At 35.0% G+C, this 12,087-nt stretch overlaps 1 protein-coding gene across 3 annotated transcripts in view; it reads right to left on the bottom strand.

The window, feature by feature from the left end:
• TTBK2 (tau tubulin kinase 2) overlaps positions 1 to 12,087 on the bottom strand; it is a 127,805-nt gene that overhangs the window by 43,459 nt on the left and 72,259 nt on the right. For all 3 annotated transcript variants that reach the window (XM_040226816.1, XM_040226818.1, XM_040226817.1), the window contains 5 exons: positions 11,384 to 11,524; positions 9,574 to 9,678; positions 6,036 to 6,101; positions 2,378 to 2,470; positions 1,711 to 1,836 (listed from right to left, as the gene is read on the bottom strand). In XM_040226816.1, coding sequence (XP_040082750.1) covers positions 1,711 to 1,836; positions 2,378 to 2,470; positions 6,036 to 6,101; positions 9,574 to 9,678; positions 11,384 to 11,524 — 531 coding nt within the window. The remainder of the gene's footprint in view (positions 1 to 1,710; positions 1,837 to 2,377; positions 2,471 to 6,035; positions 6,102 to 9,573; positions 9,679 to 11,383; positions 11,525 to 12,087) is intronic.

Here is a 12,087-nt window from a genome sequence, read left to right as displayed (position 1 = left end):
GAGAAGCCTCTAAAAGAATGTCCAAATGAAAAACCAGAGAACAATATTTAAATTTAAATTGTAGGTCTAAGTCTCAAACTTTAGCTGGTGAACATTATAGTCTTCTTTGGAATGTAGGCATAACTAAGCAGAGAATGTAATTAAAAACTTTTTTTGCTGTGTAATTAATACATCAAACTTTGTCAATAAAAAAATTATTACCACCCAAGATGAGAAAGTTGGAACAATTCCTAGCTCCTCCTGATTCTAGTCTTACAAGTAAAACTTCATTATTTCATTGCAAGTAATGTGAACTCTACACATTTTAAAAAATCCATATATAAAATATAAATAGAGAACATATTCCAAAGCGACTCATATACAATGTATTTTTGCCATTTGTTAGCCTATATGTTATAAACCAAATAGCCACATAGAAAAGAACAACACAGGCTCACCTACTTAAGATCTCTAAGGACTCAAGGCTGTATGTTGCTTCTCTGCTTTATGTTCTATTTATATATTATACAAAAACTGCATTTTTCACAAAGAAATATTTATTATATGCAAAAAAGTTCACTGTGCAGTAGACAGTCTTTTAGTCTTCGACACTGACAACACTTTAGAATGTGAACCTTCCACTAGGGCTTCCCTGGTATCTCAGCGGTAAAGAATCCACTTGCCGATGCAGGAGACATGGGTTCATTCCCTGGTCGGGGAAGATACCACATGGTTCCGTGCAACGAAGCCCATATGCCACAACTATTAAGCCTGTGATCTAGAGCCTGTGAACTGCAACTTTTGAGCCCCACGTGCTGTAAGTGTGGAAGCTCGTGAGCCCTAGAGCCAGTGCTCTGGAACAAGAGAAACCACTGCAACGAGGAGCCTGGGCACAGCGACTAGAGAGGAGCCCCTGCTCACCACAATAAAAGAAAGCCCACGCAGTAACAAAGACTCAGCACAGCCGGAAATAAACAATTTTTTAAAACTTTCATTAACAGGCAGTAAAGGCTAAGTGTTGTCCTTTGTAGATAAAACTTATACACTGACATTATTATTATTAATCAATGTGTGCCCTGAATTTATGTTTTCAGTAGTAGTGATTATCTTGCATTAAGCTCTGACCAAGTTTCCCTTGAGAGCAACAGAATCTTCTGAAATTTATCTGGTTGGGGTTTGATATGCAATTTATGGTAAGCCTAGTCACCCTTAATAGGCCTCACTAACTGATGCTCTTAGGAAATGTTTCACCGACCACAGACAAAATGGAGCCAGTAATTTTTACCGACTACTGTCCCATAGCATGTTAACACATGACATGTAACCCTCAAGCCCTCAACAGATACATTCCTGAGCTGGACATTTCCTTCTGGTCAACAAATTAGATACTGGATTTACATAATCTGAACTATCAGCAATTCAAAACTACCAAAAGAACCACAGCAGGAGCAGTTAGAATGTTACATGATAAACAAATCTGAAACTCTTAATGACGTATGTTCATCCAGAAGGGGGAAAACACACACATGTACAGACATTGATAATGTCATCATCAGTTAATTTAACGACATTTCTCATGATGTATTAAAACAGTATTATTTTTTTTAAAAAAGTATTATTCTAGGAACCACTTATACTCATTTACAACACCCTCAACGGTACAATGCTTGGTAAGAATAAATACTAAGAGAGAGAGAAGAATTAATCTACAGAACTCACAAAGATGATTACCTGGTAGTCTGGTTTTATAAAATAATCCAAAGAGGAAATGTGCTCCAGAAAGATGCTGAATTCTGGAGGGAGATGTTTTAACATAAGCCTGTGGTCATACCTTTCCTTAATAGAGCCCACTTGTTCCTGGGAAGTAAAGAGAAAAGGAACCAAAGTCAATTTCTCTTGGAAGCTACACATTAAGAGCTTCTCAGTAACAGTCTGAAGGGTATGTAAACTTGAACAATATAATGTGACAATTAAAAATTAAAAGCCTAACTGACATTTCTTTTCTTGGCAACCATCAGTGTTTTCTCTGTTTTGTAGATATTTATTTGTGTCATATTTTAGATTCTATACTGTAGGCGATATCCCATGGTTATGGGTCTTTTTCTAACTTACTTCACTTTAAAAGATCTAATTGACTTTAAAAAAGAGAACTAGTGAAAATAAAGCTATGATAGCTCGAAATCTAATCAGAAATGACAGCTGTACTTAAATTAGCATTTTCATAGAAAAAGTTAAAATATCAGCTCACAGAAAGAAAAATATACATATTAGGATAGAGTGAAAGAGTTGGAAAATGTTAATTCTTATACATAAGTATACTTTCAACAAAAAATGCCTACCCAGGAGAAATTTTTACTCCTTCCCCTACCAAAACTGATGCTTCCATTTTGAAAATTACCTTGTCCTTTATTTTTCTCCAAGGGAGCTGACCAACCACAAATTCCACCAACATGTAGAACAAGGACCAAAGGTCATCATGTCTTCCCATTTCCTTCATAAGCAAAAGAGAATTCAGTCACATTACATTACTGCTCCTGTGAGTACATTACATTGTTTAAGGCCTAACCACTGTGTTTTCATTTTCCCATAAAACTATCTGGCAGGTATATCTATGTATCTGTATAGCTATAAAGCAATCTACATGGTAGAACAGATTTACTGAAAAACTTTCAATATAAAGAACACCCAAAAACACAGAAATACTGGAAATAATGTACTTAAGAACCCATTAATTAATAAATGAGTTAATTAATTAGTAAAGGAAGGTGGCTGCCAAGGAATTCAGAGAAGGGGGAAAGGGGAGTCAGTGCTAAGTGAGTACAGAGTTTCAATGTTGCAAAATGAAAAAGTTGTAGAAATCTGGTGCAAAATAATGTGGATATACTTAACACTACTTAATTGTATATATCAAAATGTTTAAGGCGGCAAATTGAATGTTATGTGTTCTTTACTACAATATAAAAAAAAGATGAAGTAGCAGCAAAGAAAATCTTTAGAACCAAAATGAAAAGAAAGCTGGAAACATGAAAAGCAACCTAAGACTGAAGCTTTGGTTTTGGCTGTTTGGAGGCATCTGTCATAGGTTTATCAACCAGGGTTTTATCAGTCATGTAGGGGACAGGTGTAAAAACATTAAGCCTACACAAGACAGGAGTTGTAACTGAGACACTGCCCCACCTCTATCCCCACCATATATCTAGGACCCTCAAAGGGCTATCTTTAATGCAATATTTGGTATGTATGTTATTACTACTATAATTTTATTCCTGGTAAAATTTGACCACTATCAAAGAGATAGTGTTACTTTAAAACAAAAACAAACAAAAAACAACATCCTGAGAATCTGTTACTATGGGCCTACCCCTCACTCAGATTTGGGGTTTAAATTTATATTGTCTATGTGGTCCAGGAAACCAAGTCCAGAAACGGTGTTTTCTGGGTGATCCTATTCTGCAGTAATGACAGATGCAAATGAAAATCCTCTCAAGGTAAAAAAGCACCCTTAAATTTAGGCCTCTTTGAAGTCTTACAGATAAAACCCCACCAGATCATTATTTGAAATAGCCCAGGTTCCTCTGTCCACAGGATTCTCCAGGCAAGAATACTGGAGTGGGTTGCCATTTTCTTCTCCAGGGGATCTTTCTGACTCAGGGATCAAACCCACATCTCCTGCATTGGTAGGCAAATTCTTTACCACTGAGCGACCAGGGAAGCCCTTAAGAAGCATTACAAATCTCAAAGAGAATAAATATAAAGAAATCCACACCAAAGCAGATTTGAACATTTCTACAGGACACCGAAGACAAAGAGAAGATACCAAAAGTAGTCAAGAAAAAAAAGACGATTAAATGCAAGCTTCCCTGGTGGCCCAGACGGTAAAAGCATCTGCTTAAAATGTGGAAGACCCGGGTTCTATCCCTGGGTGGGGAAGATCTCCTGGAGAAGGAAATGGCAACCCACTCCAGTACTCTTGCCTGGAAAATTCCATGGATGGAGGAGCCTCATAGGCTACAGTCCATGGGGTCCCAAAGAGTTGGACCCAACTGAATGATTTCACTTTCACTTTTCACTTTCAGCAAGAATTAAATGGACAAAGATCTCAGTAAGAACCACAGAACCAGAAGTAAAATAATTTCTTCAAAGTATTGTGATAAATGGGCTTCCCAGGTGGTGCAGTGGTAAAGAATCCTCCTGCCAAAGCAGGAGACATGGGTTTGATCCCTGTGTCAGGAATATCCCCTGGAGTAGGAAATGACAACCCACTTCAGTAATAGTGCCTAGAAAATTCCATGTATAGAGGAACCTAGTGGGCTACAATCCATGGGGTTGGAAAGAGTCGGCCATGATTGAGTGACGGAGCGCACACACATTGAGATTAAACAAGTATTAACAAAGGATTAAAATGCAGGAAAACAATGAGATGAAGTAAACAGTATTCAAGTATTTTAAAAAGTCCTTGTATTGTTTGGAAATTATTCATGTTAAAAGTTTCAGATTCTCTAAATAAACCTGCTTTCACTTAAAAGAAAACAAAAAACAAACAAAAATGGTTAAGATTTAGGTACCCCCAAAATAGAAATACAGTGCATTAAGTTTAAAAATTATCAAATCAAGGTCACAGAGCATGGAAGAAAGAAGTATATTAGAATTACCTGGGAATTATTTTTAAACTAGACAACAATCTCTCAAGGTTCTGCTAGTTGTATTCCTCTGTCACCATATACATTGACAATCAGTATTGTGAAGCTGTGCTACCGTATAAAGCGTACTATTCCTCAGATGTGTTGGGACCAGAAAAGAAGGGTAAGAACCACAGCAATATGTGATCAGATTTCCCTATCAACATTAATAAGCAGGTTAACAGAACAGCTGATAGATCACTCTATGCTGGAAAGGCTTTTAGAAGAAATCTGTACTCTTCAAATTAAAGAAAAAATCAACACATAATCTCTTTCTAGTAGTTATTTTGGAAATGCTTATATTATGATCCCTGAACATGTTTATGCTTATCTCAAAATGAATGTCATATTTCAAAGATTCCAATGTGAACATATTCTTTTACAGAATTAATTAGAAAGCATAGTACTTCTAAAATTTTGCAAGAATCTATCTGGAGAATGAATACTTTCTTTTCAAGATAGAATAATTAAGTAAATACCACAAAATAAAGCACACTGAATCAAATCAAATGAGTTACAAATGCTTAGCAGAGTATTTCACACAGATAAAAAAATACTTTAACTATTTTCAATTTATAATCACATCCTAAGAAACCAAGTTAACTGAAGCATTGCATGTAAAACCACAGCATTCTCGTCCTATTAAATTTAGCATCAGTCAAGTTTTAATTAAAGCAGTTTTGGCTGCACAAGAATAAGGTAACAAAAGTCAAGAGATTTCTCTTTATCAAGGAATCACATGTTAAATTCCCCAACTCTGTCCAAACAAGTTCAAGGATTGAGAATCCATAAAGTACTCACCTTTCCTACTCATAACTAAAGTTCAGGGTGAGGAAAAAAAATATTAGAGCAAAACGAACGGATAAAAGTAAGAAAAAAAAAGAGAGGTTTTTAAAATTTAACCCAAAAAGAGATGAACAATTCACTAAAGATGAAAGAAAAATTTAAGTTTCTATATTTTAGATCGTCATAAAAACAAATGATTGATGGAGAGAGGATATAATAGATTAGATGTATCTTATGGATAAAATGATGACCTACATTTCATTATGTATTGATAATATGAATTCCCAAATAACTTCTTGAAATAGAACACAGATGTCTTATTTATGCAAAATTCTTTAATAAATGTATTAATACTTACTTATATCTAATTAAGGACACAAGATTCCCCATAGATGTGTATATAATTAGCTATTAGATTTTCTGCCAAATTCAATTTTATTTTCTCTGTAGCTGTACACATCTATTATATATCCACTATACACCTTACCATGCATTAGTATTACTAACACCTCTGCACTCTAATGTGAAGAAGTCAATCTGATTCGAGCATCAGCATGCTCATACAGCTATGACTCGAGTTCAGACACCTACCCTGTTCCGATGAGCATTGATTGATGCATAACGAACTGTCCCTCGAAAGCCTGCCACAGCTCGAGGCTACAAAACCAAGCAAAGAATAATAAATGAGCTTTAAATAGCATAAGATTCAGCACAGTTGAGCTCATGAAGCAGAAGGGAGAAACATGTATTAGAGTCAAGAAAACATGACTTAAATTTCTAACTTTTTTAAATAACTGAAATTATAATAATTAGAGGAGAATATCTCTAAATCATATGTTTAAAATGTAATAGCTATTAATGAGTCCTATTTTAGTTATCAATGATTCTCATTTTTTTATACCTACATTTTAAAATAAAGTAGGATTTATGATAAATAAACTCTATCCATAAGAAAACATAAATGCTTTCATGTACCCAGAATCATGCCAAGCATCATAGTATATACATTAATATTCAGACTCTGGTTACAAATAAGTACATTAAAAACATGAGGTCTAAGTAAACTAAGATACCAACCTCTTTGTCTTGGCTATATCACTCAAACTCAATTCAGAGATGGTGGCAACTTGAACCTTTCCCTGTACGTGTAATTCACATATTCATAAACTCAAGTTATTGCACACTTATTATGTGCCAGGTACTGGGAATAAACTCTACATAATATGTGAATCCCAGTCCCAGAGAGCTCAACTTGGAATAAAGTCTAAATTCTAGTTATTTGGCCTACAACACCTTCCATGATTCTGGCACTTGCCTCATGCCAAAATGGATTTACTTGAGGTTTCCCCTCCAATCAAGTTTGTTTCTAGCACAATACTTTGTACTTATTATTCTCTCTAGCTGGAACACCATCTCTCTATATGCCTCCAATGGCAGGCTCTTCTATCCCAAATTCAGCCCTCTGCTTGAATGTCACCTCCTCAGAGAAATATTCTTTAATCATCATAATTTAAAATAATATCTGCCCTTGCAATGCCACTCTGTTCTTTTACTCTGCTTTACTTTTTTTTTTTCACAAAACATCTTTTGCTACCTAAAATTGATTTTATTCATATTTTTACTTATTTGATTTTTCCCTGCTTCTTTCAATGAAATATAAACCCTGTGATGGCAAAGTCTTTGTTTTGCCCACTTTACAGACACAGAAACAAGTTCCAAAAAGTAAACTTGTTTGAGGACACAGAATTAGTAAGTGATAAAACCAGGCATCAACCAAGGTCTTCTGACTTGAAATCATACACTCTATTTCATGCTAAATCACTTCAGTCGTGTCCAGCTCTGTGCAACTCCACGGACTGTAGCCCACCAGGCTCCTCTGCCCATGGGATTCTCCAGGCAAAAATGCTGGAGTGGGCTGTCATTTTGTTCTCCATGTTTCTACTTTACTGTTTCACAAATATCAAGTCAGTGCCTTTAAGATTCATGGATGATGCGATAGCTCAACAGGAAAACTGATGTACTTTAAAATGATCATGGCCAATAATTTTCATTAGTAGAATTTTTTGCTCTCTTTTTCAGTAATGTCAAACTATCCTCAATTAACATGTACTAATGTGGTAGTCTGAAGAGATTACAATGAATGTTATTTTAAGAGTCTTCAGTTATCAGAGTCATCTCAGCCATATGCTAAACATTCTATGTGTTCTTCCTCCATTTGTTCATTTCTGCAACCTGTGTTTAATCTGTTCATATTAATTATCTACTTATTGCTTCTTTCATCAACTTATCTTTTCTCCTTCAGTTATTCCTTTTTAGTTTCAAGATTTAACTATTTTTAAAATGTTCTTTGTATTTAATGTCAAGTCTCAGGAATCAAAAATTTCTGCAATCTATTTAAGCTCCCTTTTTTCCCTTAGCTGCCATTCACTGACAATCACAGTCAACAGATCTCAATATTTTCCTAAGATATCATGACTAACAGGAATATCTAATATTCTCAATTTGGTTGATGTTACTCTGAGGTTGGAGATTTCTCCTTCTAGAAGGAAAACAATTAAGAGTCCTTTGTTCTGGCTCTGACCTTACTTTTGCCATGGAAAGGTTGAGACAGAGGTAAAGAGAGATCAGCTGCCTAGGGAGATTTTGATGTGATCCCTCCAAGAAATAATACCAGGTCAAAGAAATTCAGCCACCTTAAATGATGCATAAAAAACAATTCAACCTAACTGGGGAAAGCAGCTATAAATGCAGGTAACTGTAATTGAAAGTAGATTATAATAAACACCATTAGCAAAGTACAATGAGCTATGAAAGTCTAGGAGTGGTAAGAATTAGTTTTACTTGGTGAGAAGAAAGGAGAAGTCCTGTGGAGGAAGGATGTCTTAAGAATAAAGCAACACGTAACTGAGGCTTGAAATAGATGATCTCCAGAAACTGCCTCAACTGATGGTAATTTGGCAATAGCTATTTCAGACGGTAAAGATCTGCCTGCAATGCAGGAGACCTGGGTTCAAGCCCAGGTCAGGAAGATCCCCTGGAGAAGGAAATGGCAACCCACTCCAGTATTCTTGCCTGGAGAATTCCATGGACAAAGGAGCCTGGCAGGCTACCGTCCATGAGATTGCAAAGAGTGGGACATGACTGAGTGACTTTCACTATTAACCATCAAAGTTGGAAATGCATACGTTTTCTTTGACCCAGCAATTACACTTCTGGAGATGTGTCTTACAGATATACACTTTGCAGCTGCTCTATATTCTGACATGGAAAGATCTCCTGATACACTGTAAAGTGAAAAAAAAAGGGAAGTGTACATTATGCTACCTTTTGAATCAAAAGGAAAAAATAAGAGTACACATTTGTATTTATTATACACACATAATGAACTTCAGAAAGAATATGTTAAGGAACTAAATGTTAAGGAACTAAACGTTAAGAACAGAGGAGCCTGGCAGGCTATGATACACAGGGTCGCAGAGAGTCAGACACAACTGAAGCAACTAAGCAGAAGCAGCATGCAAGCATTACCTAAAATGCCCAGTTTCCAACAACAACAAAAAATTACAAGACATGCGAAGAAACAGGAAAGTGTGACCCATATATGTAAAAAAAAAAAAAAAAAAAAAGTAGCCAACAAAAACCACTTATGAGAATGACTAGATGCTGGACATAAAAAAGATTTCAAAGTGGGTATTATAAATATGTTCACAGAACTAAAGGAAAGCTTGATTAAAGAAAGGAAAGTATAACGGCAATGCCATATCAAACAGAGATTTTAATAAAGAGAAATTTTAAAACAGAACTAAATGTAAATTCTGGGTATGACAAACACAGTAATGAAACAAAAGTAGTATATGATGTAGAAAGAAGCTCAGACTGCAAAAAAGACCCTTGATCCTAAAGGGGTAATGTGTGTTCTTACAAGATACACTCTAACTCTGTGCATGTTTTTAAAAGCTGTAACACTCAATAATAAAATTAATGAATACTATCTGTAACGTAATCATAAACTCTATATGATACTTCTTGGATGATATCCATTCTGATACACAATCGGCATTTCTTTAAAAAGAGTGATACTATAATAAGTTAATCCTCAAATATTTAATAATAGTATGAAAAATCTTACTGGTCTGACGTCACCACAGGAATTGGTAAACTGTCGAGCCAAGCCAAAATCAAGCATATAACATTTCCGACACGTACTAGGAAAGCGACCCATGGCAAAGTTTGACTAGAAAATAAAGAACGAAAACATACCTATTATTATTATACTTAGTCCTTATATCTTATCCTTCCTGTATTTTAATTCTATTTAAACTCTATATAATACACATCCCACATATACTGCTCTGGTCAATGTTTATTGGATATTAACAAATTATTTTGCTGCAGGTTCTATTAATGCCTAAGATCAGGTGAACTTGAGCAAAAAATTTATGTGACTATTATAAAGTTACATAAAATACAACACTGATTTAATTGGAGTCAGTACTCTAATAAGTTTCTCGAAATTCTAGTCTAAGTCACTACTTAAACAAACACCCAACCCTTATTTTTTTAAATGGGAAGAACTAGGAGTGAACAAAATAGAATATATAGTCCAGAAATTGAAATGAATTTCCTATAAGCATCATGAAGCTGAATTTCACTAAGTGCAAAAATGAAAATACAATTCAAGGAAACATAACAGACTTAAGGACAATGTATTTTCCATTCTTCCCTTAACAAAGATAAATGTAGCATTAAATGACCACAAGTTTGCAAAAATGGGTATATTAAGTAAAAGAATTTATAAAAGCAAAAGTCTAACTGTTATAGAATTGTTAGCTTTTATTTTAAAATACTGTTCTACTTAGGGAGCTTTCTAATCATATTGGAAATTCTTCAATTACTATGGTTCTCAAATAATGATATTTAACTTGACATGGAAATAAAAGCAGGAAAAACCTACATTACATTAAGTCTGACTCAACTATGTTAATTTTAGCTGTCATTTTCATGTAAACTGTTTAATTTTTGAAATCATGTAACAACAGATGGGTATAATTTTCAACTGCAACAAGCAACACAATAAATTTATAGTAAATACAGCATATCAGAAATGGGTCATTTCCCCTGTGAGTAACACAAAAACCAAGGAGAAAATAAAAGCATATTTAACAGTTACAGAAATTGCAATTTCTAGGAAAACAGAATAAAAAAAATACAATATTGGCACAGTAGCACTCAGGAGAAAAAGCAAGCTCTTTTATAATTGATGGTTTCTTTCAAGTATAATTTGTCACTTGAGAAATAGTTTCAAAGAACACAATGCCAACATCTAAAAGCAACATGAATCTGTATTTTTAACCAATATCAGAAAATAGAAATCCAAAGAATGACTATCAATTTAGGTGTAAGGCTAAGTAAGTATCAGTGTTAACACATAAGTCAAACATTAGTAATTTTTAATTTGGCTGCTGAGCAACACTTTCATTGCATGAGAAAAGCTCTTGATTATAAGTTATAGTATATAATTATCATTTTTTTAAAATTAAAAGGCAAGTTACAATACACTTCAAGTTTACATCTCTGCCACAGAAACTGAAATATTGTCTTGTATTTAACATAGAAACCTACGTTTGTAATTTACTGTGTCCCATCATAAGACTGGGCTTCCTAGGTGGCGCAGTGGTAAAGAACCTGCCTGCCAATGCAGGAGACACAAGAGATGTGTGTTTGATCCCTGGGTTGGGAAGATCCTCTGGAATAGGAAATGGCAACCTGCTCCAATATTCTTTCCTGGAAGATTTCATGGACAGAGGAGTCTGGTAGGCTACAATCCACAGAGTTGCAAAGAGCCTGACACTACTGAGTGAGTGAGCACACACACACATCGTAAGACCAAGAACACCAAGCAAACTCATTGTGAGCTCTGGCAGGAAAAGGCCCCCTACCGGTTTGATGTCTCGGTGCAAGAATCCCACAGAATGGATGCTCTCAATAGACTCCAGAATCTGTCTACCCAAGCGAAGAGTAGTGCTAATGGTGAACGTGCCCCGGGACTGGCTACGGCGTAGATCTGCCAGATTCCGACCCTGTGGAAACCAAATAAATGCTTTCAAGTATGCTACTGAAAGCATGGGAGAAGAGTGGAGAATTATTTGTTTACCATTAAAAGATGTTTTGACTGAAACAGCAAGGATTTTATCTGAATCATGATCCTCTCACTCGAGAAGAATTCTCTTAAGATAACGTATGAACATTTCAGACAAATTTAAGAATAACCAAAGTTTTTTAAGTTGCTTCTTTTTTTAAACTTTTTTTTAAAATGAAGAACTCTTTAAATTCAATAGTACTTCACAGTTTGCAAGTTTCTCACACATGATTTCATATAATGCCATAAAAACACTTCAAAAATCTCCTATCCCTCTATCGCCCCATCTCCTGCTTCCCTCTCCCCACTGTGAACCTGCTTCTTTTTTGTTTCACTCACTAGTTTGTTATAATTTTTAGGTTTCACATAAAAGTTATATCATATAGTATTTGTCTTTATCTTTTCTGTGTCTATAACATATTATGTTCCCGAGTCATCATGTTTCCCTTTGTCACTGATGTCATAACAAAATGTAGTCTTGATCACATAAAAAAGATACACATA

This window comes from Oryx dammah, unplaced genomic scaffold (genome assembly GCF_014754425.2).
Source record: "Oryx dammah isolate SB20612 unplaced genomic scaffold, SCBI_Odam_1.1 HiC_scaffold_26, whole genome shotgun sequence".
Taxonomy (NCBI): Eukaryota; Metazoa; Chordata; class Mammalia; order Artiodactyla; family Bovidae; genus Oryx; species Oryx dammah.
The sequence above is the reverse complement of the archived record's forward strand: the minus strand, read 5'-3'. Positions and strand labels throughout refer to the sequence as shown.